Source organism: Eumetopias jubatus, unplaced genomic scaffold (genome assembly GCF_037043125.1).
Source record: "Eumetopias jubatus isolate StellerSeaLion01/CBP00866 unplaced genomic scaffold, mEumJub1_p1.0 scaffold_9, whole genome shotgun sequence".
NCBI lineage: Eukaryota > Metazoa > Chordata > Mammalia > Carnivora > Otariidae > Eumetopias > Eumetopias jubatus.
Window position 1 is genome coordinate 140,345,069 of NW_028274815.1, and position 27,167 is coordinate 140,372,235.

At 61.9% G+C, this 27,167-nt stretch overlaps 1 protein-coding gene across 1 annotated transcript; it reads left to right on the forward strand.

Annotated features, from left to right (window-relative positions):
* COL20A1 (collagen type XX alpha 1 chain) lies at positions 1-26,521 on the forward strand. The gene is made up of 36 exons (XM_088026663.1): positions 1-82; positions 2,049-2,159; positions 6,203-6,346; positions 6,496-6,660; positions 6,881-7,003; positions 7,877-8,035; positions 8,362-8,481; positions 8,963-9,127; positions 9,870-10,037; positions 10,271-10,440; positions 10,762-10,891; positions 11,628-11,773; positions 11,866-11,989; positions 12,150-12,289; positions 12,751-12,880; positions 13,363-13,505; positions 13,668-13,800; positions 14,120-14,262; positions 14,465-14,594; positions 15,954-15,992; positions 16,700-16,838; positions 18,693-18,835; positions 19,064-19,173; positions 19,655-19,813; positions 19,902-19,979; positions 20,544-20,636; positions 21,237-21,290; positions 22,430-22,525; positions 22,614-22,667; positions 22,786-22,839; positions 23,109-23,162; positions 23,925-23,996; positions 24,636-24,671; positions 24,783-24,849; positions 25,068-25,214; positions 26,496-26,521. Exons 1-36 carry the CDS (start codon positions 1-3, stop codon positions 26,519-26,521), a joined length of 4,047 nt encoding a protein of 1,348 aa, XP_087882789.1.
* The last annotated feature ends 646 nt before the right edge of the window (positions 26,522-27,167 follow it).

Genomic DNA, 27,167 nt, shown 5'->3' on the forward strand with positions numbered 1-27,167 from the left:
ATGAGCACCCCCGTGTGCCCCCTCCTCGGGCTCTGGCTCTGGCTGTGGCTGGGTGTTGCCCTGGGACTCGGCCAGGGACAAGGTAAGGACACGGGGGGTGCTTCCAAGGAATGTGGCGCCAGTCCGTGCCCAGCCCCACCCACTCAGGAGGGGCCTCTGCCTCCGCTCCTGACACTCCACCAGGAGCTGTTCGAGTTGAAGGCGTGCTTGAGGAGGAAAGACAGGACACCAGAGGCCACCTGTGTCCTCTGCCCAAAGCACCACCCGCGGCTTTTTACGGGACCTTTGGCTTTGCTGTCAGCCCAGCGTGGGGATGCTGTTGTGTGCTTTCTGACAATTATTGACACGCTTGGCCCTGAGCTCTGTCTTACATTCATGCTTTATTTTGAATTATTTCAGGACACCTCTACAATGTAAAACTTCCAAACAGCACAAGTCTAGAGTAAGGAGGGAAACCCCCTTTCCCTCCTGTCACCCCAAGGAGAGCACCGTTCGCTACCTTCTGCTCCTGCTTCTGGCCCTTTCCCTGCTCACTTTCAGGCACAGGGAGAACACAAGGCTGCCCAGCAGCGTCTTGTGACCCAGTCTGATCACTTCCCTTTGGGAATGACCCTCATCTCCGTGTCTTTGGAATACCCCAGAAGGGACGCAGTGTGGAACGTGGTGGATATCCTTGCCAAGCTCCCTACGAGGGGGGCCGGCTCGGACTGATTCTGGGAAGGCCAGTCTGCAGCTGCCGACCCGGGGGCTCCCGGCAAGTCCTGTGAGGGCAGGAGACCTGCCTCCTCACTGTTTGAAGCTTCCCCTCCTGGGCGACTGCCCGAGTCTCGCTGTGTTTGACTCACGGTCTCTGTTGAGAACGCGTGCACGGTGGAGGGGCATATGCCACGTGGCCACACCTCGTGTGGAGGGAGGCACGGGTCTGCTGAGCACTCTTCCTCAGTGCTGGTTTGTCATGCAGACTGGCCGCGGTCATCAGGCGTGTCCCTGGGTCCCTGTGGCCCTGACAGGATCATGCCACAGTGGGGCCAAGTCACTAGTGAGTCCACGGACACACTGAGCTCCGCACTCGGCAGGGTCCCTGCAGACTCTGAGCAGACCTGGGTCTCCCGGTCTCGAGGAGGGCAGGGTGGGTGTGGGCCCGCATGTCCGGGCTGCCTGCCCCGGGGGTGACCCTGGTGAGGGGGTGCTCCTGGGGGGTTTCCCACCGGCAGGCCCCCCCACTGTCTGCCCCATGCCCCACCAAGGACCCCTGACATGCAGATCCCGAAGGCAGCTGGGAATGTCTCCCCCAACATGTCAGAGGCACCGCGAGACACAGAGGGCCCTTCATGAGCAGGAGTTGGGGGGGTCGCGCTCACAAATGGCTTTTCATAGCTCCCCCGTCAGACATTCTTGCCTTTCAGCCTGGGGCTCCCAGGAGCCGCTGGGCACATCCGGACGCCCAGTCCAGCTGCTTCTCCCTGTGAGCTGTTGCTCATTGTGTCTGCCCTGGGCGCCCCCCACCCCTGCCCTTCTGTGCCCCAGCTCTCATGGGGCAGCCAGAAGAAGCCCATCTCTGTCCCCCTTTTCCAAAAATAGCCACCCCTGCCACGGAGCTCCCGGAAGCTTCCCCGGGAGGCCAGGCTGTGTCCCAGGGCTCAGTCCTCTACTGCCCCTCCTCTTCCTCCCAGGATGGCCACGGACCCCACAGGGCTGTGTGGACGCTGCTGGGGAAATGAGGCGGCTCCAGGCCCCAGGGCAGGGGCCATGTGGGCTCCACGCTGCTGGTTGCCAGTGGGGCTGCTCCTACTGATCCTGGATGCTGGCCTGGGCCCCGGTTGGCAGGGCGGGGGGCACCCCTCGCAGAGCCGGGCAGGCCTCCCTGGGTGGGGGCAGTCTCCTCACTGGACCTACCAGGTGGCCCTGGCCCCTGGGACCCTTGGAGGGCCCGGTCCTCCTTCAGCCCCAGACGGGGCCTTAGGTTCTCCCGTGTCCCCCTGCTGGGCCCCCACAGCTGCTGGGTGTTGTCCGGGGGCCAGTCCTGACCACCGGTCGTGTCTCCCCAGCGAGCAGCCGCCTGAGGCTGGCTGTGCTGCCCGAGGACCAGCTGCAGATGAAGTGGAGGGAGTCAGGAGGGGGCAGCCTCGGCTACCTGGTACAGGTGAAGCCCAGGGCAGGTAAGGGGTCTGTGTGACTGGCGGGGCCGGCGGCCGGCGTGCTGGTCTGTGCCCAGCTCCTCCATCCCAGCACCCATGTTGTGAGTGGTGGGCAAGTGCTGCGGGAATGGGAGCAGGAGAATAAGGCCTATGAAGTCCATGCCCACATCCAGCTCATGCCAACGGCGCTGTCAGTGTCTTTAGAAGAAACAAGAACTCCCTTCTCGAGCTTGGATCCCTTTCAGAATTCTGCACGCCAGTGAGCTGGCATCTGATGGGCAGGATTAACTCACAGTTTACAGGAGAGAGGCCACGAGCACCCCCAGCATGATGCTGGCTGCTCATCTTAAAAAGTTTTCAGCAATCGGGGCGTCTGGGTCACTCAGTCGGCTAAGCATCCAGCTCAATTTTGGCTCAGGTCGTGATCTCAGGGCCAGGAGTTCAAGCCCCACATCAGGCTTCACTGGGCGTGGAGTCTGCTTGAGATTCTCTCCTTCTCCTTCTGCTGTTCCCCCCCCAAATAAAAAGAAAAAGAAAACTTTTCAAAAATTGAGGTTTGACATCCACAGAAAAGCCGGCAAACAGAAGTGTGTAGTTGCAGAAATTGGCAGAAAGCCAATGAGCCTGAGCTCCCCTCCCAAAGCGGAAAGGTGCACCTCCAGCCCCGCTCAGGCCCCTTCCCCATCACCATCCTGTCTCTGCCCCCAAGAATAACCCCCTTTCTGACTTGGGGGCAGTTTTCTGATATTTTGATTAAGCCAAATTTACTTATCCTATTTTTCAGATCTTTTCTATTTCTGTTCATTTTTTTTTGGTCTACTTATCTTATTAGTCACCAAGAGAAACATCTTAAATCCCCACCTGTGCTGGAAATGTCTTCCTCTGCTTGTCTCACCAAACTTTGCTTTGTATGTTGAGGCCGTGTTCCGGGGGCACGCAAGTCTAGGATCTTTCCACCTTCCTACTGGACAGAAGCCTGGCCGTGCAGGGCTCCCGTTCTCTCTCGTCAGCTTTCCCTTATGCCCCCTCTGCGGCCAGGGCTGCTGGCTCCGCTGGGCGGTGCCAGCGTGACATCGTCGGGCTGCTGGCTCCGCTGGGCGGTGCCTGCGTGACATCGTCGGGCTGCTGGCTCCGCTGGGCGGTGCCTGCGTGACATCGTCGGGCTGCTGGCTCCGCTGGGCGGTGCCTGCGTGACATCGTCGGGCTGCTGGCTCCGCTGGGCGGTGCCTGCGTGACATCGTCTACTCAGCATCCTCTCACCTGTTACCATAGGTGCACCTTCCAAGGAGCACATGATCCGTGGTGTTAATCCTTGCCTTTTAATAGAAACATTTTTTCCATTTACATTTCATGAAATTACTGACATATTTGGATTTAAATCTATCATTTTCCTATTTGTTTTCTTTTTGTTATACTTGTTATATATATATATTTTTTTCTCTCCTTATCCTCTTTGAAACTCAATTTTTATGGAAAAATTTAAACACCTGCGAAAGAATAGACCATAGTGTAATGAAGCTTCATGTTCCCATGATGTAGCTTTGACAGTTATCAACATATGGCCACTATTGTGTGATCTCAGCCTCCAACTCCTTTTATATATTGCATTATTTTAAAGCAAATCCAAGACGTCGTATAATCATATAATTCTGTCTATAAATATTTTAGTAGTTTTCTCTAAAGGGAAGGACTCGGAAATAACTCCAGTACAACTAGCATGCCTAAAAACTGAAAATATTTCAGAGCTACTAGTAAATATTTTGTTGTGTTCTCATCTTCCAACTTGTCTGATAAATACTTCTTACACTTAATTTCTTTGAATTGAGATCCCAACAGAATCCACATACTTTATGTGGTTCCTAGGTCTCAAGTAATCTTCAATTTATTTTTTTAAGATTTCATTTATTTGAGAGAGAGAGAGAGCATGAACAGGGGGAGCAGCAGAGGCAGAGAGAGAAGCAGGCTCCCCGCTGAGCAGGGAGCCCGATGCGGGACTCAGTCCCAGGACCCCGGGATCATGACCTGAGCTGAAGGCAGACATGTCACTGACTGAGCCACCCAGGCGCCCCAGTTATCTTCAATTTAAAATGGTTTTGTCTCTCCCCTTTTATCTGACGTTTGTTTGTTGAAGGAAAAAGATTGCTGGTATTGTGGAACATCTGAAATTCTGTGTTTTGCTGACGGCACCACCATGGTGTCATGCAGATCGTTCTTCTCTCCTTGTACCTCCTGTAGATGGGCACTTCCACCCCAGAAGTTGGTCAGATTCCGGTTTGGTTATATTTTGTTGACAAGACTTCTTTATAAGTGATTGTGCAATTTCTGTTGTGCCACAAATGGAGGTACACAATGTCTGGTGTCTCCTTTTTTGAGCAGTGAAGTCTTACGAGTAGGTATGAGATGACTGAACACTTTTTATTCCATGTCTCCGTCAGCCTGGTAGCTCTGGTTCCATCACCATGTAGTGATCACCTGGACATTGTCAGCGGGTCGGATACACAGCAGCTGTATCACCGTCCCCAGGTAGAGACAAGGCTTCCAGTCATCACAGTTGCATTTATCTCCTTTCCATGCATGCTGATTCTACATCTTCATTAAATCTCAAGACACATCTTAATTATTTTAGTTATATTGATTCAATATTAATTTAGACCAACTCACATATTCACCCTTTACCTTTATTTCTTCCAGAGTCTCTTAATCTGGGATTTTTTTTTTCCTGCCTGAAAATAATGCTTCCTGTAGTCTGGGTCTGCTGGATGCCAGTTCTCTGGCGTTTTGTTTTTTTGTTTGTCTGAAAATGTCTTCATTCTTCGTTCTTGAAAGATGCTGTTTCTGGGTATAGAATCTTGAGTTGGCACTTGCTTTCAGCACTTTGAAAAATCTTTTTATTGTTATCTGGCTTCTGTTGTTTTTCTTGAGAATTCAGCCACCAACCCAGTTGTTGCTCCATGAGCCATGAGCTGCTCTGTCTCCTCTTGACTGTTCTACAATGCTTCCTTCTGTTTTGTTCTTAGCACGTTTAGTCTGATATTCTTGGTGTTCACCTCTTGTTATCTCACTTCAGACTCATGTGCTTCTTGAGTCTGCATCTTACTCTCTTGCAGTTTTGGAAAATTCTTTAGCCATGTCTCCTCAAATATGGGTTGTGCCCTGTTTCCTCTCTCTTCTCTTCATGGGACTCTACTTACACACATGTGGACCCTCCCCCTGTTCCAGTGCCTCTGACTGTTTCTTCTATATTTTTAATTCCTTTATTTCTCCATTTTTTTTGAAGATTTTATTTATTAATGAGAGAGGGAGAGAGAGCACATAAGCAGGGGGAACGGCAGAGGGAGAAGCAGGCTCCCCGTGGAGCAGGGAGCCCAATGTGGGGCTCGATCCCAGGACCCTGGGATCATGACCTGAGCTGAAGGCAGACGCTTAACCACTGAGCCACCCAGGCGCCCTATTTCTCCATTCTTAATTCTGTGTTTTCTATCCTGACCTGTATTCCACTATTTATCTCTTCATTTATGTGTAAGAAGATGTTAAGTCATTCTTTGAATTCCTAACTTCAGTTTTTTGTTTTTCCATTCCAGAATTTCCATTTGGAAAATGTCCATTTGGTTTTTACATTCTTGAATTTCCTTTTTATTGTTTCTAGTTTGATACCCAAATTCATAGGCTTATCTCTAAGTCTTCAGACTAGTTAGTATAATTAAAGCCCCTTGACTCCATTGTCTGGAAAATCCGTGGGTCTCTTCCTATTGTCTGTTGTTTCTCTTAACTTTCTGTCACTTCCTCTTGTTCCTTGTACACCTGGTTGCCCTTCATTGAGTGCCAGCTGTTGTGAAAACTTATGGAAATAATTTATGACCTTATGTGACATTGTCTGACTTCAGAAAAAAATTGTGTTTGTTTCTGACAGAGGCAATTTGAACTAGCAGTTCTGGGTAATCTTTTTAAATTTTAGAGGTCAAGAGTATTTACCCACTCTGTGACATGCATGCACACATGCATGTGCATAGACACACACCTGCCCACCTTGGTGGTCTCAATCTCTCTCCCCACCCCCACCCCAGGGGACATGGAACAGGAGGTGATGTTGACTACCAAGACCCCCAAGGCCACGGTGGGGGGCTTGAGCCCCTCCAAGGGCTACACCGTGCAGATCTTCGAGCTCACCAGCTCAGGGAAGGCCCTGCTGGCACAGCGGGAGTTTGTGAGTAAGTCCATAATCCTGCACAAGGAACCCAGCCTCAGAGTGTTGTGTGTGTGTGGAAAGGAGCTGTGGCCCCCCTCCCCACGCAGCCCCCCAGGCCCTGCTCCCACGCAGGGGTGGGGGACCCTGACAGCCCCTCACGTCTCTCTGCAGTTGAGGATTTGAAGAGTCACTCTGTGAGCAGGAGTGGCCAGATGCCACTGGAGGCAGCTGTGGAGCCCATGCCCTCCCACGTGGGGAGCCCAGACCCTGAGCCCCGAGTTGCCTTGTCCCCAAGCCAAGACCCGCCCACTCCTGGTGGTGCAGAGTCGGATGAGGGTAGGTCACCTTCCAAGGTTTGCTCTCCATGCGCCCGGGATGCTCTTCCTCATGTCTGACCTCACACTCCAGCTTCTCCTGAGCATGCCTGCCGCTCTCCTGCATTCACTCAGGCTTACAGGGACAGGTCCCCTGCTGGGGGTGCGCTTGGGCCCCAGTGCCCCTTGCTGCCCAGCCTGAGTGTGGCAGGTGAGAGGTGACACAACTGTGACCTCCACAGGACTGCTTGGCGAGGAGCAGCGCCCACCCAGGGGCTCGGGGGGCAAGGCCATTTCTCAGCCCACCGTAAACCTGGAGAGGCAGAGCCAGGCCCGGGGCTCTGCGGGAACAACAGAGAAGTTGGGTAAAACCACGAGGGCACCAGCCTCTGTGGGCTTTTGGGGCGGGGGCTGCATGACCCAGGGCAGGGCAGACAGGTGTGACATTTCTATCGGCCGTGCCTCCTCCCCCAGACCTGGATGTCTCTGACTTTGTCTCCCTATCAATCATACTTGGGATGGAAAGAGGTATCTCCCTTCTCAGAGGGACACATCCCCTCTCTCGCCCTCACTGTCCCCCATTGGACTTGGGGTCTGCCAGGATGGTCTCCCCAGCAACACAAGGCTTTGAGGGCAGGGCTGCGCCCCCCATTAGATGGGGGTCTCCTTGCACTCACGCTACCCAGGAGTCCTCACGAGGGGCCTGTCCTGGGTCTGGGACTCGGCCCGGAGGCACTGACAGTATAGACTCTTGGGGAGCCCCAGACCCAGGCAGTGGCTTTGTGTCTAAAGAGCTCCTAGGTCATCAGGACAAGCCACCACCCCAGCCAGTGAGGCCTCAGCCCAGAGCTGCCAACCATGCTGACCACCCCCCCAGTCAATACCCCCTTGGCTAACCTCTGCCCACTGGCACCCACATTGACAATCACACACAGGGACTGGCCCTGCCGAGGTCACTGGAGGGGAGAGGCAGCTGGGAGTCTCATTAACCCTCCCTGGGGGCATTCAGAGGGCTGACACAATGAACCAAGGCTCACATGAGGTTTTCTGAGTCCAGTGGGAGCCCCCAAGACGTGGCCACGTGCCACACTTGAGGCCAGAGCCCCATGGCCCCTCACCCTCCACCAACCCCAGGGAAGGAGACCCAGGGGTTTGGAGCCTAGCCTGAAGCGGTTGGGGGGCTTCCTGTAGTGGTGTGGGCCGGGCCCAGCTCCTCACCTCCCTCCCTCCTCACCCAGCTAGCCCCCAGTTCCGCTGCACACCCCCCACACCCGTGGACATGATCTTCCTGGTGGACGGGTCCTGGAGTATTGGCCACGGTCATTTTCAGCAGGTCAAAGATTTCCTGGCCAGCGTCATCGAGCCCTTCGAAATTGGGCCAAATAAAGTCCAAGTCGGTGGGTACCAGCCCCCTGCCCTGCGGCCCTGCCCCCAGGCGTCCCCACTAGTCCTACCAGCACCCATGGGAGGCCCAACTCTGAGAAACGGCAAGTCGGGGAGGAGGCACGGAGCCTCCTGGGGAAACCGAAGGACAGCCCTGCCGATTGGTGTCACCGGCCGCCAACACACTGACTCCCCGCCTGGCCGGGCAGGTGGGGGCTCCCACAGGGGCAGGGGGATGTTCTGGTGACTGTCCGTGTGCAAACATGTGCCCTCCCTGGTGTCCCAGTGAGGCTGTGTGTGGGGTGGGTGGCTCAGCACCCAGCACCTGCCCCCCTCCCAGGCCTGACTCAGTACAGTGGAGACCCCCAGACCGAGTGGGACCTCAGCGCCTTCCGCACCAAGGAGGAGGTGGTGACAGCTGTCCACAGCCTCCGCTACAGGGGGGGAAACACGTTCACAGGTGTGCCTGGGCCCCCAGCGACCCCGCCCTTGGGGGGTTTGTCCAGGTCTCAGTCCCGAAGGCCCTGGCTCCATCCCACAGGTCAGACTCCCAGACTTGAAAACTCGTATGTAAATCAAGCTGAGTGTGATGTGGGTGCTGAGCCTGATTCACACCTTCGTAAAGAGCAGGTCGCCCCTTAATTATCTTTGATGAAAACAGGGCTTTCCGTCAGGCTGGCTTGCTAGAAGCGAGTGGCTCCTCCGATGGGTAGAAGCTTCCGGGAGGGGCCGCGAGTGGAAGCAGCCCCCAAGGAGCATCTCCCGCAGGCAGAGCCCCAGGTCTTGTGGTGGTCCCTGCCTCTGGAGCCCCCAGCCTGGCGGGGCCGGGACTGACTCAGTGGGCCCTGAGCTGGGGCCCGGCCAGTGGAGTGGCATCTGGGCAGGGAGGGCACCGGGAGGGGCGCGTGGGGCTGCACGCCCTTGATTCTTGATTGCCCAAGGCCTGGCCCTGACTCATGTGCGGGAGCAGAACCTGAAGCCCAGAGCGGGGACCCGTCCAGAGGCGGCCAAGGTGGTGATCCTAGTGACGGACGGCAAATCCCAGGACGATGCCCGTGCTGCTGGCCGCGTCCTCAAGGACCTGGGTGTTGCCGTCTTTGCCGTGGGTGAGCAGCCCCCGGCCCTCGGCTGGGGTTCTCACGGCATGGGGGGCAGTTTGCACTCCCACTTCTTTGCCCCGGGGCTGGGGGTCCTGTGGTGTCTGTGCCACAGGGAGGACCCATCCCTGCTCCGAGGAGCTGAGCACCCATGGGCGTTCAGAGGGGGGACACGATGTGGGGTTCCCAAGCAAAGCCCCGAGTTCTCGGTGCCATGTGTGGATGTTCCCCTCTGCATGTGCCCCACACACGGTGTCACAGGCGCCTGGCGCCCCTGTGATCTCGTTCTGCTCCCTTGACCAGTCACTTCCTATCTCTGTCCCTTGGGAAGGAACTGCAGATTTGGGGGCTCCTGGGGGCAGAGTACCTCCTTGGTGCCCAGATCCCATTGTATCATGGTTTATCCCAGGCCCTGGGTTCACGAGTAGGTCTGGGGGTGTGTGGGACTCTGAGGAAAGCACACTGGCCTCCCCCCGGCCCCAAACTCCATAGAGACCCAGGCAGGCCCTGCACAGCCTGCAAGGGCCTTTGGGAGCCCAGCCCTCCTGTACCAGCGTCCAGCCGCCGTCTCTCGGAGGGCCTGTCGGGTGACGCAGTTCCGGGGACCGTGGGATCTTGGGTACCGGGCTTGGGAAGGCCCCTGCCGACGGCTGGGTGACTCAGGCCGGGGGCCCGTGGTCGTGCGTGTGGGATGGGACAACGGTGCCGGGTGGGTGGGGTCAGGTGCGTCCTCAGACCCCCCCGTGAGCAGGCGTGAAGAACGCAGATGAGGCTGAGCTGCAGCTCCTGGCGTCCCCACCGCTGGACATCACCGTCCACAACGTGCAGGACTTCCCGCAGCTCGGCACCTTGGCCGGCTTGCTCAGCCGCCTCATCTGCCAGAAGGTGCAGGGCGGGAGCCGGGGCCCCGGTGAGCGGGGTCACCCTCGCCGGCTGCGGCCCTGCCCGGCCACTCTGGGCAAAGGGAGGGGACGCTTGTGGCCCCTGGATGGGACGCCCTGAACCCCACCCCGCTTGGCTCTCAGGGCTCTGAGGGTGTCTGCAGCCTGGGGGACACCTGTCCCTTCTGGAAGTGGCCGCCGGGGAGAGTAGGTAGAGCCTCTAATGCAGGCTGCCTGCTGGGCCCCTGACTGTCCTCCTTCGCACCCACAGTTCCACCGGCCGCCGGCACCCCGGCCCCGGAGACCGCCTGCACTCCCAGCAGCCTGGTCGTGACCCAGGTGACCTCTTCCAGCATCCAGCTGTCCTGGACCCCAGCCCCCCAGCTGCCGCTCAAGTATCTGATCACGTGGCGGCCTTCCAGGGGCGGCACCCCGCGGGAGGTGAGTCAGGGCTGCACCTGACGTGGCGTCATGGAGGAAGAAGGGCACAGCGGGGGTGGCCTAGCAGACGGGCCGCGGCCCGCAAGCCGAGGGGAGAGACGGAGCGTGTGTGCTGCTCCCACCTTCCGTGGCTGCTTGGTGGCCAAGGTCACTGTGGGAGGCGAGGGCTGACCTCAGCCCCAGCAGAGCTGATCCTGTCCCTGCCCCGCAGCCCTGCACCCCGCACCCCCTGCACCTGTACCCCACACCCCTGCACCCCACACCCCTGCACTCCCCACCCCTGCGCCCACCCTGCGGGCTCTGCTGTGGCTCATGTTCTAGGTGGTGGTGGAGGGGCCCACCTCGTCCGCGGAGCTTCACAGCCTGACGGCCGGCACCGAGTACTTGGTGTCTGTGTTCCCTGTCGGCAAGGCCGGGGTCGGCCAGGGCCTGCGGGGCCTTGTGACCACAGGTGGGTGGGGTGGAGCTGGGCCGGGCTCAGGGCTACCCTATCTGTAGCCTCCTTGGAGCCTCCCTCTAGCAGGGGTGGTGCCAAGGCTGGCCTGGTCTCAGCCCACCTGCTGTGGGCCTCTCTGACCCTCGGTGTCCTCTTCTGAGCTTCTCAAGCCTTTGTGGAGCTCTCGCCCTCTCTGACCTGCCATGAGCCCCTTCAACAGCTTTCTTAAGACATAATCCCCACGTTGTGCAACTCATCCGTTAGTGTGAGACTCAGCCGTCCAGTCTAGTCCCCGGGTGTCTCCACAGTCGACTGTCAAGTATCATCCTCACCGGGAGAGAAGCTCTGCACCCCCGAGCTGCTGCCCCCAGCCCCTCAGCCCCTGTCAGTCCCCAGTCTGTGTCTGTCTGCATGGATTTGCCATTTCTGGGCCACACGATACGTGGCTTCCTGTGGGGTTTCTAACCTGGGGACGTGGCACCCCCCCCATTCAGGGCAGGTAACCTTAAACAGAAACCCACAGGTGGCTGTGTTCCCCCAGAGCTGTCAGCTGGAAACCCAGCCCAAAATGAAGTCTGGCTGGGTCAGACTGGCTTGTGGGCCTCCCCCACCCTCCCACCTCTGTCTCCACTGAGACCCACCGCAGGGTCTGCACTTACCTGGGCCCTTTGTCATTTGAGCAAGGCCCCCCTGGTGTGTGTGCACAGTCTCTGCAAGGTGCTGCATTCCTAAAGTGTCCCCCCTCCCCCAGCGCCTCTGCCTGCGCCCCAGGCCCTGACCCTGGCTGCCGTGACCCCCAGAACCATCCGCCTGGCCTGGCAGCCCTCGGCTGGGGCCACACAGTACCTGGTGCGATGCTCGCCGGCCTTCCCCCCGGGCCAGGAGGAGGGCAGAGAGGTTCGAGGCCAGTTGGGAGGGGAGGCAGAGGAGGGTGATCGGGGAGGCAGATGGGGTGGGCAAGGGGCAGCACGAGTGCCACGTCCCTGCAGGTGCGGGTGGGACAGCCAGAGGCACTGCTGGACGGCCTGGAGCCTGGCACAGACTATGATGTCTGGGTGCAGAGCTTGCAAGGGACAGAGGCCAGCGAGGCCCGGGGCATCCGTGCCAGGACCGGTGAGTGCCCCACCCCACAGGCTGCTGCCCCCAGGGCAAATGCCCCGCTCTGGCTCCTCTCAGCCTTCCACCAGGTGGGGGAACCCAGGCCCCTCTGGTGGCCCCTAACCAGTTGGGGAGAGGGTGCTGGCTGGTCCTGAGGCTACGATGTGTTCCACAGCCACCCTGGTGCCCCCCAGACACCTCGGCTTCTCAGATGTGAGTCACGACTCAGTCCGCGTGTTCTGGGAGGGCATCCCGAGGCCCGTGCGCCTGTTCAGGGTCAGCTTTGTCTCCAGTGACGGCAGCCACTCCGGGCAGGTGAGAGTGCCTGGGGGGCCGCTGGGGGACCTGGGGTCCAGCGGGGACGAGGTGAACACAGGGGGCCAGTACCCCCAGCACCCCCCCACACGCTGCATTCACAGTTGCTGGGTGCTGGCGGAGCCCCCAGGCACCAGCTTTGGCCTGCTGTGGAGCCGACTCCATCCCGGCCTTTGGGGGCCCCAGTCTGCAGGGGCAGGGAAGGGGCAGGTGTGAAGCTAGGAATCAGACAAATACACATAAATGACATCTGTGATGCGGGGTGCAGGGTACGGGGGATTGTGAGCCAGGCTCTTTGGGGGGGGTGGGGGCGGGCAAGGGCCCAGGAGGCCCCACCCGTGTGGTGGGTACCCCCTCCAGTGCACCTCCCAGGCTGGGGTCTCCTTCCTGCCGGGGCTGACCCCTCCCTGGTCTGGGGAGTGGCTCCAGGCCTGCCCCCACGTGGCCTGTCTGCCTTGCAGGTGGAGGCCCCTGGGAACGCCAGCTCGGCCACTCTGGGCCCTCTCTCCTCTTCCACCACGTACTCTGTCCGCCTCACCTGCCTCTACCCTGTGGGCGGTTCCTCCACACTGACCGGCCGCCTGACCACACGTGAGGGGCTGAGGTTCGGGTGGGGTCCCCAGGGTGGCTTCATCCCTCCCCCGATGGATAGTTCAAGCTAAACACATCGGCCTAGGTGCTGCCATGCGCAGTGCTGAGCTAGGTGGGCTCACATGTACCCGGACACATGTGATGTGGGGCATGGGGCCCTGGAGGGCGCGACCCGGGGCACCTCAAGAGGCAAGGCCTGTGCCCAGCCTGCAGCCGGGCGCTGGGAAAGGGGAGGAATGGGCATGGCTTTTGTGTGGGGTCTGGGGTCCCCTCTGCCCCCCATGGGCAGCCATCCCCAAGTGTGGTCCCGCAACAGTGAAACCTCCTTCCCGCGCATGGGGGCAGATCTCTGGTGAGTCGCCCAGGGCGGGGGCATGTGGGGCCCCCTATGAGCCCCAGTGGGGCGCAGCGGCCACCTCCTCAGGGCTGTTGCTTGTCCAGGCCCTGCCTCCCCAACCTCAGTGTCCCTGCTCTGTCTCCAGGGAAGGTCCCCAGCCCGAGCCAGCTCTCGGTGACAGAGCTCCCTGGGGACGAGGTCCAGCTGGGGTGGGCAGCTGCCGCGGCTTCTGGAGTGCTCGTCTACCAGATCAAGTGGACCCCCCTGGGAGACGGGAAGGCCCGTGAGGTGTGGCGTGGGGAGAGGAAGACCACCCTCCTGCCCCCCGGCTCCGGGAGAGCTGAGGCCCTGGAGCTTCATCCAGGGGCACCAGCCTCCCCATGGCCTGTAGGCGGGGCCCGCATGAGGACACCTGTCTGGGGGGTGCACCCCTGTCCCTTTCCTCTGCAGATCTCTGTCCCAGGGAACCTGGGCGTGGCGGTCCTGCCTGGCCTCCAAAGCCACTTGGAGTATGAGATCACCATCCTGGCCTACTACAGGGACGGGGCCCGCAGCGACCCAGTGTCCCTCCGCTACAGCCCTGGTAGGTGACCCCTGCTCCACCCCTCAGCTGTGGGAGGAGCAGGAACAGCCCAGAGGGACCCCAGACTCCAGAGCCGTCGACAGCTCCCTGAGTGCCTGGCCCTATGGCCTGGCCGCTGGGTCAGCAGGCTCTCCCCGAACCCTCCTGGCAGGTGTTCCCAGGGGGGGCCGAGGTTTCACGTCACCGGCTACCCTCTAGGCTATCCTGGGGCTGACCTGTGCCAGTGGTCCTGTCCGTGCCGAGGCTAGGGGCAGCAGGACGCGGTGGGAGGGCGTGCTGGCCACCCTCTCTGAGCCCCCGGGTGCTGCCTGCCTCACAGCACGCCGGAGCCCACCCTCCAACCTGGCCCTGGCTTCTGAGTCGCCCAGCAGCCTGCGGGTCAGCTGGACCCCCCCAAGCGGCCACGTCCTCCGCTACCGGCTCACCTACATGCTGGCCTCGGGCTCGGGACCCGAGAAGTCGGTGGGTCTTGGTGGAGCAGGGAGGCCATGCCCCTCATGGGCCCCTAGGTCCCGGGCGCAGTGGGGGAGGCACGGCCTACCCTGTCTGCTGAGGGGGGCAGGTCTTCCCCGGCAGGACACAAACAAATGAGAGCAGAGATGCCCAAATGAGCAAAGATGCTCCGAGGGGAGGGAGGCTTAGGTGACTGTGTCCTCCCTCCCAGATCTCTGTCCCAGGACCCAGGAGCCACGTGACGCTCCCCGACCTGCTGGCAGCCACCAAATACAGGGTCCTGGTCTCGGCAGTCTATGGAGCAGGGGAGAGTATGCCAGTGTCTGCCACAGGCCAGACGGGTGAGTGGGCACCAAGACCACCAGACCCAGCCAGACCCCAGACCCTCATACCCAGCCAGACCCCACCTGGACCCCCAGACCCTTACTGCCAGGCAGACCCCAGCCAGACCCCCAGACCCTCACACCCATCCAAGCCCCAGCCAGACAAGACCCTTACTCCCAGCCAGAGCCCAGCCAGACCCCAGACAGGCCCCCAGACCCTCATTCCCAGGCAGACCCCAGCTGGACCCCAGACCCTCACACTAAGCCAGACCCTAGCCGGACCGCAGACCCAGCCAGGCACCCGGAAGCCTAGAACCTGGGGGCCTATTCAGCTGGAGTCCTGCCAGCAGGATGTGCTGTCTGTCATGCTCAGCACACGGCCCAGCCCTGTGGCGCTAACAGAAGGGGATTGGGATTTCCACTGAAACCTTCCCCATGGAGCAGTGCAACCACTAAACCCAGGGTTAAGACCATATTAGTCCAATAAAACGGGTGCAGTTTGGTGCGACTGGGGGCTCCTGGCTGGAGCTTTGCCTGCAGGGGCTCAGAGCTGCGGAATGGGCTCGTAATTCTCCTATATCTGCATCCAGGAGGTCAGGGCAGATGTCCAGCCCGGCGGGAGTCCTGGGCCAGCTGAATGCAGGTCGCAGACAGGGCAGGCGAGGGTCACAGGGAGATTACTTAGGGGGGCCCAGGCTGGCCTCCCTCGATGCACCAAGCTCATGGACAGGACATCCGTGGTCCTTGGGGGATGGCCACCCACAGGCCAGGGCCCAGCAGAGAGGTTCCTGCTGATTCTGTTTGTGGCTGTATGCTGGTTTTCTTGGAAAATCACAGACGCTCAGAGCAGAGGACCCTCAGAGGCCATTCAGCTCGGCCACTCCAGCTTCCCTCTGTGTCCCTCCACGGGGTCATCTAGTTTTCACTTGAATGCCTCTGAGGATGGGGGCCTCCCTACTCCGTGGTGCCTTTACTGGCCCACGGACAGCTTCAGAGCACCTCCTGTGCACCTGGCCGTGGAGTAAGCCTGCATGGTCAGGCCAGGTCAGCACACGCCCCAGGATAGCATGTCCCCACAGCCACGCATCTCCCTGGCCCTGCCGCCTGGAACACGTTGGGTGGCCTGTGTTGGCGTGCAGCACCCAATGGGAGAACCCTCCAGGCACTGTCCCCGGGGCAGCAGGACACCATCCCTGTCGCTTCCCCATCCCGTCCGAGGTGTGGGGACCGCAAGCCTGGAGACCCGCAAGCGTGTGTGGGTGAGGACGTGGCTCTAAGGCACCGTAGACTTGAGGGCAGGGCACCCACCTGGCCGCGAGGGGCCCCAGGTGGAGGCAAGGCCCCTCGCCACTGACCCAGACTCCCTTTGCCTCCCAGCAGCCTGCCCCGCCCTCAGCCCCGATGGCCCCCTCCCAGGTAGGACCCCCCGCGTGACAGCTGAGCTCCCTCCCCATCCCCCACCTGTACCTCCTCCTCCTCCTGTCGTGTCCTCCCGGGGAAGCGGCCTGGGACCCCCACCCGCCATGAAGGGGCAGTGACAGGGCACCAGGGTCACGGGGTCGGTAGAGGCGGTCAGGCAGGACTCTCACCTTTGCAGGGGGTTCCCCATGAGGCTGGCCAGGCCTTTATTCTCACGTCACTGTCGAGGTCACAGCTGGGCCATGGCCACGCGGAGACGAGGCTGGGGCCCTGGGTCCTGTACGGCCTCCTGCAGGCTATCTGCTAACCGGGAGCTGGGTGAGGGGCCAGGGCCGGGGGTCACACAGGGACGCCCCCCGACATGGGGCTGACCTGTGAGTGGGAGATCTGCCCGGAGCGGGGGCGGTGCCCCTAACGTCAGAGGAGGTGCAAACGCCTTGAACCCGCCGAGTCAGGGCGGGTGGTGTGGCCGGCTGCTGGGCACCCTGGCTGCTACTGGGTGTGGGGTCACCCGTGGAGTGCAGTGGGGGGCCCCGGGCGCCCGACCCCCACCCACCTGCAGGTTCTGAGTGTGCGTCCGTCGGCAGTCTTCACGGTCACTGTCTTCGCATCTGCGCGTCCTGTACGGCTCCTGCTCCTGCCCCTCCCTCCCTCCCTCACCCCAAGTCTCTGATCACCCCTTCATTGCTGCCGTGGCCACGCAGGCTTCGACCTCATGGCGGCCTTCGGCCTGGTGGAGAAGGAGTACTCTTCCATCCGTGGTGTTGCCATGGAGCGCGCGGCGTTCAGCTGTGCCAGGACCTTCACGCTCTTCAAGGATGCTCAACTGACCCGCCGGGCCAGGTAGGGGGCTGGGGGTGGACTGGGCCCCAGAGGGGGCAGGTGCAGAGCAGGGGTGGGTGGCCGCATCCTCCCTGTGATGTCCCCCCAGCCCCTTTGGGGAGGCTGTGGCGGGTTCAAGCCCCCAGAGCCGACCAGGGACTCCCCTGAGCAGGTGGGGTTTTACAGATGAATAAATCTCTCGTGGGTGGAACGAGGCCGCGGGCGGGTCCTTTTCCCGCATGGCCCCAGCGTTGATCAGACTTGCAGACTTCTGCACAGAAGCTTGTGTCCCTTGAGAACTCCCGCGTCCCGGTGGGCGTGGATCAGGCAAATCTGCAAGCAGCCGGGGGCTCTGCAGGGGCCACCCCATGACCCGCCGTGAGCAAGGCTGAGTGGCTCCCGTAAGCTCACAAGCGCCCGGCCTTGTTTGTGGAGAGATCCTGAATCAAACGGGAACTGTGATACGCACTGCATAACCCTTCCTTGTGAAGGGTTCTTGTGAACCCTTCTTGTGAAGAGTGAAGATGCTGCACGTTATCAGCACCGTCATATGCTTTGTGCTGGAAGTTTGAAAAATACGAAGCAGACCATTGCACAACACTCCCGCAAGCTGCTAGGATTCAGGCCTTTCTCCCCAGCGTGGGCGTGGCGGGCGCCGCGGGTGGGCGTGGCCACGGCAGGTGCCGTCTGCTCCCATCTGAGCTCATAGCTCCTCCTCCACGGTCCTCTTCCTCCAGCCCAGCCCAGCCTGCTCCTACGTTAACGTGACAGGTGGTGATGGGTCTCCCTGTGCGTGTGGGTGGCTGAAGCCGGTCCCTTTCCCGGTGGCCCCTTCCTCCCGGCCAAGCTTGAATCTGCGGTTCTTTATCGGGGCAGGCTGCTCTGAGCGTCTAGGGCCCCAAGGTCTACCCTCCCTGGATGGCGGCCCCACAATGGCGGCTCTGCCATGCTTGTCCCTTTTCTGCAAGTGCAGACTTTCCCAGGCCCTCGCTGTCGACGGTTCTGCTGGTGTGGCCCCCACTCCAGATGCGATCAGCCACCCCAGGCGAGGCCACCCAGCACAGGTGTCCCCCCACCATCATAGCTGCCACAAGAGGGGTTCTAGGTTGCTAAGAGCAGAAGGGGTCCCTCCCTGTGTTGGGGTCAGAAAGGCTCCCCAGGGAAGTGGCAGACAAGTAAGGGCCACCAGGGAGACAATAGGGAAAGGGAAGGGCACTGAGGAAGAAGGAGCAGGCCGGCCAAGGCCCTGGGGTCAGTTTGCTTGGAGAACCACAGGAATGGGCAGGTCTGGGTCTTTTGGGCTCTTGGTTATCCTAAGAGCAAATGAAGGGCAAAGAGCGAGGCTGTAGGCCTTTAGGAACAATGTTATTGGGTGACCTAACACCCTGTTCCCTGCCCTTCCCACCCTTCAGCAGGCCCCAGTGGGCACTGGCACAGACCCCCCCCCCCTCGCCTGCCCACTCTGAGCACTCCAGCAAGCTTGGGTCCGTGGAAGCAACTCCTGAGGGCAGAGCTGCCTGTGGGCTTGTGGGCTCCTGACCCCAGGACACAGGCCCAGAGACCCTCCTGCCAGGCCCCCATGACCTAACCCCTTCCGCCCCCGCAGAGCCCCTGGAGGATGGGGTCTTGGAGGACCCTGCCCAGGAGTGCCCTGAACAATTGCTGTGGTCCAAGCCACAGGGCGTGTCTCACTGAACCCGCACCAGCCTGGGGGCGCTTCTGTCCCTCACATACCTGATGTTACTACTGGGGAATGGAGGCAGGAGAGGCCCAGCTTGGTCGTGGACCCCCACCCTGCAGTCCCGTGGGTCTGCGGGGTGGCGGGACCCCACCTCCAACCAGGCCTCCAGTCACCCCCCACCTGTGCTCCAACAGTGGCCTCCAGCTGGCTGCCCCCCCACCAGAGCACACGGTGGTCTTCCTGCTGCGCATGCTGCCTGAGACCCCCCGCGAGAGCTTCGCGTTATGGCAGATGACAGCCGAGGACTTCCAGCCCATCCTGGGGGTCCTGCTGGATGGTCAGTCCACAGGGAGGGTTGGTGGGCCCAGGTCCGTGGGTCCTGAGGAGGTCTGCGTCCGGGCCAGGCCAGGGATGCCCCAGGCTCAGCGGGAGGCTGGAGCTTCCCATAGGAGCCGCGTCCACAGCTTGGGCCCCTGAGGCTTGGGGTGCGTTTGCATGCTGCCCGACCGTGGGGCCGCCCCGTTCTCCTCTGGGGGTCTCACGTGCTCCCACCCCTCCCCTGCAGCTGGCAGGAAGTCTCTGACCTACTTCAACCACGATCCCAGGGCCACCTTGCAAGAGGTCACCTTTGACCTGCCCGAAGTGAGGAGGATATTCTTTGGAAGCTTCCACAAGGTCCTGGAAGGTTCCTGAAAGACTAAAGTGCGCCTCCCCGAGACCCGCCCCCGCTCCCCAAGTTCTGGAGCAGGCCCCCCCCACACACAGGACCCGCAAGACGTGCTTGCCTCCCAACTGCAGGCTGCCCATCACACACAGGCTCTCCCCGCCCCGCCCCACCCCCACTCCCCCCCATTTTCCTTGAAAGTCACGTTGGCCTGTCCGAGCCTCTGCCCCACGGTCCCCTCTAGACAGATGTCTTCATTTGGGTCAAAGAGCATCCAGCCCTTTCTGGGTCCCACAGATCCCTGGGAGGGGTCTGCAACAAGTGTGATTTGGTCTACTCTATAAAGGGGAAACTGAGGCCTCGTGAGACCTGGGGTGGAGTTAGGATCCTGACCCCCAGGTGCTGGGCCCTGCTGTCTGGCCTGGCCTTGCGGGCACAGGCGGGTGCCCACCCTGGCTGGGGCTGCAGGGGAACCTTTCTGGTGTCCGGCAGGTGCATGTGGCCGTGGGCCGCTCCAAGGTCAGGCTCTACGTGGACTGCCGGAAGGTGGCCGAGAGGCCCATCGGGGAGGCGGGCAGCCCACCTGCCGCGGGCTTCGTGATGCTGGGGAGGTTGGCCAAGGCCCGGGGCCCCCGGAGCAGCTCAGCCACAGTGAGCATGGACCTTGTCCTGCTGGGCTGGGCCGGAGCGGGGCCACGGAACCGCAGCCTCGTCTGGTCGACCCTGCTCTGTGTCATAGTTCCAGCTCCAGATGCTGCAGATCGTGTGCAGCGAGTCCTGGGCGGAGGAAGACATGTGCTGCGAGCTCCCTGCGGCGGTACGGGGGCCTAGCGCCCGCCAAGGGTCCCAGAGTCTGGGGGTGGACGGCATGTCCACCATCACGGTGCTGGCAGAGATCAGGACAGGCTTCCTGGAGGAGGTGGCCTCTGGGCCAGAGCCAGAGCCCTGGGCAGCTGGATGCAAGTGTCCCGGAGGCCCTGGGGGCCAGGCAGGCTGGAGCGTGTCAGGAAGTCCCAGCGGCAGGGGTGGCACTGCCTTTTTCTGTGGGCACAGCTAGGGTGCACCCAGCGGGCCAGGAAGACGCTCATCCGGCGAAGCCAGAGGGACTGCCAGAGACTCGGGTGGCCTCCGCACCTTGCGGGTGTGGGCAGAGTTCCTCATGCTGTACCCACACCGGGCTTGGCCACGCTCGGGACTTGGGAGGGACTGGGAGACAGCCCGGGCGGGGCAGCCTGGGGGGTGGCGCCCAGGGTGGGGTCCCTGCCCTCATTCCCAGCCTCCCAGGCGTCCTGGAACCCAGGTGTCTGTGGCTCCTCAGAGCTCGAGGTCAGATGAGAACAGCTAGGGGGCCACTTAATGAGTGGGATCTCCTTGCCCCCAGAAGGATGGAGAGACCTGCCCTGCCTTCCCATCTGCCTCCACCTGCACCTGTTCCTCACAGACCCCTGGGCCCCCGGGGCCCCAGGGACCTCCGGTGAGTCCATCCTCTCCTCCCCTGGGCTGACCAGGGCTCTCGGCAACGTCCTGCTGCCACAGCACCGAGCAGCTGTCCCAGCCTGCCTCCAAGATGGGACGTGCTCCTGCGTCCCCCAGCTGCCTCGTCCACCCAGCCTCTCCTTCCCCCCACCCCGCAGCTGCCCTCCCCTGGGCTGACCCCTGTCTGGGGATCCAGCATAACCCCAATTTCCCCGTGGGAGTGCGGCCCTGTGCTGGTGGTGGCGTGGCGAGTCATAGCCACGTGGGTGGCCTCTGTCCTGGGTACTCACTGTGGGGCCTGGGAGGTGGCTCTCCAGGCCCTGGACCCCCCATGAGGCGGGGCCTGCGGTTGGAATGTCGGTCATCAGGCACTGGCTCTGCTCAGCGGTCCACGCCAGACGGGGGCCAGGATTTGAACCAGGACCTGCTGGAACCGGAGTCTGCTCTACCAAGAGGCTGTGGGAGGGAAGGATGGGCTAGGATTCTCTTGCCCCGAAAGACCCTTCCCCTTCTCCACCGAAACTTGGGGACTGCAGTCCAGGGCAATGCTGTGGGGCCCTCGGGTGGACGGCGCTGAGCCCTGACCCTGCCCTTGCAGGGCCTCCCTGGAAGGAACGGAACCCCAGGAGAGCAGGGTTTCCCAGGGCCCAGGGTGAGTAGGAGGGAGTCCTGTGGGGCTGGACCCTACCTTTCATGAGAATGCAGGAGTCAGCCCCACAACTGGAAGCAAGGTGCCCTCCCCAGGGAGCGGCCAGCTTCCCACCCCACCCCAGAAATCACAAATCTCATCTCGTCTCTGACCTTGAGCACTCTGACGGGTGAACTGTGTTGACACCGTTTTAACTGGCTTTTCTCCTAAAGCAGCTCCAACACCCTGTGGAAGTTGCTGGAATTTTCTTGTTGGACAAATGTCCTTTGAACGCTTTCCATGGGTACTTTTCTTACTAATTCTTGGGAGCGCAGTATACTTTATGGAAATCAGCCGCACGTGTGAGTTGTGACCACGTTTGCCACACACCAGTGTTTGTGCAGAGCAGGCTCGGGAGCAGAGATGGATGCGTTGGGTTGTGTGATTATCACGTCCGTGTGTTCTTACCTTATTAGATTTAAAAACTCAAGTGTGGATATTAAGTAAGATTTGCTGCTTTGGACACAGCCAAATAATTTTTCTTCCTGGAGCTGTTAGTTTGGTGAATGATCTTGGTGTCTTCCTGAATCCTGAACTGCATAAACTGGGTACTTCCCACGCACGTGATGTGCGGCTGGGCTCTGCCTGCCGATGTCGTCCTGAGGACTTTCTCGCCGATAGTCACACATGAGAATAGCTTCAGTTTTCTTTACGGAGTTTGGTACATTGATATGCTTAATTCACAAAGATTACCTGAAGGCATTCTCTCAGCCCCCCGCGCCCCGCAATCCCAAGCGGTGGAAATAGCGGGTGCCCCCTGTCCCTTAGCGATTTGGGAGAACGCTCCAGGAGGGCTGAGTCTGTGACGGGCCTGCCCGGGCCGGCTCTGCCAAGCTGGTTTCTGCACACCTCTGGGTCGGGAAGGGAGAGCAGGTCCCCGGGCTCCGAGACCTGCGGCCGCGGCGCGGTCTGTTCCTGGCAGTCGAGAGGGTCTCAGCAGGACCCCTCCCAGAGTGGGCAGTGAGGGTGAAGATGCCTCTGCACAAGCCCGGGTCTGGTACCAAAGTCAGCCGGAGGCCCGGGAGGGTCACTGACAGGGCAGAGGGAGGGGCTGCGGGGGGGCCCCCAGACCCTCTCAGCCCCTCCCCCGCCTGCGTCTGCAGGGGGAGCCTGGGCCACCCGGACAGATGGGGCCTGAGGGTCCTGGAGGGCAGCAGGGGTCCCCAGGGACCCAGGGCCGAACCGTGCAGGGACCTGTGGTAGGTGCTTCCCCCCCTCACCCTCCTCTGTGCTGCCCCGCCCCCTTCCTCCGGGACAGACTAGCCGCTGAGTCTCTTTCCTCTCCAGGGTCCGCCAGGGGTCAAAGGAGAGAAAGGGGACCATGGGCTCCCGGGCTTGCAGGTAGTGGGATCAGACCCCACTCAGGGCACGTGGGCAGGGAGGGCATGGGCGGGGCCATGGGTCTCCTCTGCTTCAGACCTTGGCCTCGGCCTGGCCAGCCATCTCTGTTCCCTTCTAGGGCCATCCCGGTCACCAGGGAGCCCCCGGGAAGGTCGGCCTCCAGGGACCAAAGGTGGGAGAGAAGCCAGCGGCGGGAGGGTCTTGGGCAGAGGCTGAGGGGGTGGTGGCCTGGCCAGTGGGGAGGGGGCTGTGGTCACTGCCCGGGGCGGGGAGGCGGGCCCTGAGCTGGGCTGGCCTCATGGGCTCTCAGAGTGCCGCACAGGTTCACAGGGACGGGTCACTGTGTGTCCGCTTGTGGCGGCCACATGGGCATCCACGGGAGGGCGTGTAGGGGTGCCGGGCCCCCTCCCCACCCCAGCCTGCCCCTCCCTTTGCCCTCAGGGAATGCGAGGCCTGGAGGGGAGCACTGGCCTGCCTGGACCTCCAGGCCCGAGGGTAGGCACCACCTGCCCTTCGAGGGTCTCCCACCATCTCCTCAGGGCTGAACACAACACAGGCCACAGCGGGAGGAGGTGACCCGGGGAGGCCTCTCCTCCTGGGCTGGGACCGTGCAGAGCTCCGCCGGGCGTACGGGACCGCCCTGTGCCCAGGACCCTGCCGCACACTGTGCGAGGGTCTTTCCTGCCTCCCCCGGGCAGGTTGGACAGCCCCAGGCACCCCTGTGCAAGATCCATGTGGCAGGAAAGTGCCCGGGCTGCGGGGCTGCCTGGGGAGGGTGGGGTTGAGGCTGGCTACAGCACGTGACCCGGGCCTCCTTCTCCCTCTCGGCTGCCTCACTCAGAAGCACCCGCCCTCCCCAGCCAGCCGGGTCCTTGCTGCTCTGAGTGGGGGCGCCCAAGGTGGCCTCGGCCAGGTGCCTGTCCCGCAAAAGGCCGCCAGGGGGCCAGGGCAGGGGCGGGGGTGGGGGCTGAGGGGAGGACCATGGTCACATTCAGGACGGCTGGAACAGAGCCAGGGGGTGTTTTAGTGAAGAATCGGAGCTGAGGGGTGGGGCGGGCAGGGCTCTGCCCTGCACACGGGGCCTGGACCAGCGCTGAGGTGGGCGATGAGGCTCAGCCTGCGGGAAGCTGGGAGGAGTGAAGGATCTGGTGTGCGTCCAAGGCCGCAGGGACCCAGACCACAGGGAGCCAGGGCGGGAGGGAGGAGGGGCCACGTTGTCCGGGGCCTGCAGCCAACCGCCCCTCCACACCTCGGCAGGGCTTCCAGGGCACGGCGGGGGCCAGGGGCACTGGAGGGGAGAGAGGACCCCCGGGGGCTGTGGGGCCCACGGTAAGTCCGCTTCCCACCTACCACCTCCCCAGGAATGGGGAGACAGGAGGCAAATGTGAGCAAATTCCTCCCTCCCAACCGATCAGGCCACTTTGTAAAGCCAGGCCTGCAAAGAGCTTGGGTTTGGGGCTCAGCAGAAGGAGCCCGGAGCTGCCCCTGCTAGAACCCCAGACCCAGGACAGGTGGGGCACAGACGGTGGGGCTGTGGGCTCTAGGGTGTGGGGCCAGACCTGGGCCTACAAGCCAAGGAGGGGGCTCCAGCTGGGGACAGGGAAGAAGGCAGGCCCAGGGGAGGGGACGCACTCCGTACAGGCCTGGCGGGCTTCTGGACCCGCCTCCCTGGCTGGCTGGCTTGCTAGCGGAAGGCCCTTTGTCCACTGGGGACTCCCTGCAGCCAGCTCCCTAGGATCAGGCTCTGCCTTCCCTGGTCTTCCTCCCGCCAGGTGGGTGGGACCCCCGCCCCCACCCCCACCCCCACCCCCACCCCCACCGGGAGCAGAGTCAGGAGACGCCGACCCCAACCCCAGGCCTGGCATGCAGCCCTCGCCTGCCCAGAGGGGAGCCAGGATGGGGTCCAAGCACATCTCCTCTGCTGTTGGTTTACTTCTCTGTCATTCTCCCCCTTTTCCTCCACTCCAGGGGCTGCCAGGACCCAAAGGGGAGCGAGGAGAGAAGGTGAGTAGGCCCCTGTCTGGGGTCCGGGCACTTCCTGGGGAGCACGGGGGAGGTACCGGCCCTCGTGCCGCTGGTCATGGAACGTGGCCACTGGCCCATCCTCCCTTGCAGGGTGAGCCACAGTCCCTGGCCACCATCTACCAGCTCCTGAGCCAGGCCTGCGAGTCTGCCATCCAGAGTGAGTGGTGTAGCTTCCTCGTGAGGACCCCAGAGCCTCCCATGCCCCCCGTGCAGCCTCTGTGCTCACAGCAGCCTGGGCGCCTCGTCACTGGCAGGCCCAGCCTGGCCCGGCCATTCTCCTTGGCCATGCACCGTGGAGCAAGGGGGGAAGGCACGTGGGGGCCCCCTGTGCCCTGCGCCCCACCCTGCTGATGCCCCCTCCACCCCAACCCCCAGCTCATGTGCTGAAGTTCCACTCCTTTCTCCATGAGAGCGCCAGGCCCCCCAGGCCCATCTGGGAGGCCCCCAGGCACCCCGGCACACTCAGTGAGACCCGGCTCCCTGGAGAAGGGGGAGATGTTGGCCCCCGCCCGGTGAACGGAGGTACTGGCCCTATGGGGAGGGTCTAGGGGCCCTGGCAGCCCCTCTCCCGGTACTGGGCTCCCCACCCTCCCCGGGCCCCTGAGCCCACACAGAGGTCACTTAGGGCAGGACTGGACACTGCCTGGCTTCCTGGGGTCCCCAAAGGGGCCCCTTCCCCATTCTCTCAGGATGCCCAAGATTAGGGCCATTTGCTGTTCTGCCGTCCCTCCCCCCGCCCTCCTTCCCGCGTGCTCGCATGCCTGATGCTCGATGCTCGGATGCAGCAGGAGGCTTGGTCTAACGACCTTGTCCTGCATCCCTCCATCTGACTGGGGCTGCAGTGCTGGTCACGGCTCAGGTGCTAAGATGGATGAGAGGCTGATTAGGGGAGACAGAGCTCGTGGGCCTGGATCAGGGAGAAAGGAGAGGGGCGGAGTGGGGCTGGAGCACTGCGCTGTGGGCAGGGAGGGGTCCTGCCTCACACCTCAGGCTGTGCATTGAGGGCCTCACTCATGGGAACCCCCTGCCCACCATAGCCCATCACAGTTCCCCAGACATGGCCTTTGGGGTGAGTACCCCCTCTTTGACAAGGCTGGCACATGCTGTCATGAGCCCCCCCCCCCCACTGAGCCTCCCCGACTTGGCCACGGAGCCAATAGCTAGTGTCTATTTAGGGCTCAGGCACCCACCTTCCCATCAGTCAGAACAGGGTCCCTGAGAAGGAAAAGGAAAGCATTGCTTTCTGTACCTCTTGGTTCGAGCATGCCCTCCTTCTGCTCAGGTGAGCCCAGAGCCCTCAGTCACATGGGCAGCCCTCAGCTGAAAGGGAGCGAGCCTCCAGGACCCCCAGGAGGAACAGGTGAGCCCCCACCCTGCGGGGAGGGGGAGCCCCAAGGGGCAGCTGCAAGGTGGGGGTGCAGCACAGAGAGTGCAGGTGCCCAAGGAGCAGGGCCTCCTGGCTGGTTGGGATGAAGGCATGAGGGGGTTCATGGGCCTTGGGGGAACCTCACAAGCCCGTGGGCAGATGTGGGGGAGCCAGGAGAGCCCAGGGAGGCCCCGGCCGGGGCGAGCATGTCAGGAGGGGAGACCAGGGGCACACCGCCGTGGGCACCTGACCCAGGTGGGTAAAGGGGCCAGGGCAGGAGGCACGTGGGAGCAGCGCCCCGAGGAGGAGAAGCCTGCTAGCAGCAGGCTCATGGCTCTGCTGGACACACTGAGACCCGGGGGGCTCGGGTCCCCGGTGCCAGGAGGGCTGGGCTGCTGCAGTCTGGCTCAGACCTGCCCACCTTTCTCTCCTGCCAGGACGGTTCCCGTGCTGCCCACAGTGACCCTGCACCCCTCCCCAGACTTTGGGCACCAAGAGCAGCTGTGCGGGCAGGAGGAGCGAGTCCGGGAGGGACCTGGGAGCGGAAGGAGGGCGGTGGGGAGCCTTTCCTTTGTACTGTTTTCTACGCTCAGATAAACTGCAGCATGCTCGCCAAGGCAGGGGGCTGCTCACTACAGGGAGGGTGTCCCCAGGGCCCAGAGTCCATCCCTGCCAAGTGGAGTCCAAGGCTCCCCACCCCTGGCCTCAGAGAGAAGCTACCATCCTTCCATGGCTTCGAGGACCCCCACCCCGCTGTCGCCCTGTTACCGCGGGACTCTGTGCCCCAGGATGCGGTTTCTCAGCTGCACTCAGAGCTACCGGGGGGTGCGGGGGCTTTGAACGCAGTGCCCAGCCCTCCCTCAAACACTGACCTCCTGGGCTCAGCCAGGCATTGGGTTTGGGCCGTCTCAGGGGGCTCCCCACCTCCCTAGTAGCAGCCCCCTCTCTAATGTCATATCGTCCAGCTCCCCTCCCATGTGCTTGGGCCCTGTGGGGACCCTGACTGGCTGGCACCATGCCTTGTCACTGCCAGTGCCCCCCCTGCTCCCGCCCAGCAGCCTGGACAGTGCAGCTGGTGCTGTAACCACCCCCTGGCCGTGCCCCACACT

What these genes read in the sequence shown, in the direction of transcription:
- COL20A1 (XM_088026663.1), top strand. Translation starts at nt 1, where the DNA reads ATGAGCACCCCCGTGTGCCCCCTCCTCGGGCTCTGGCTCTGGCTGTGG. An exon ending in CCTGGGGGTCCTGCTGGATG is followed by an intron (nt 18,836 to 19,063) that starts GTCAGTCCACAG and finishes CCTCCCCTGCAG; the next exon opens with CTGGCAGGAAGTCTCTGACC. An exon ending in TCTTTGGAAGCTTCCACAAG is followed by an intron (nt 19,174 to 19,654) that starts GTCCTGGAAGGT and finishes GGTGTCCGGCAG; the next exon opens with GTGCATGTGGCCGTGGGCCG.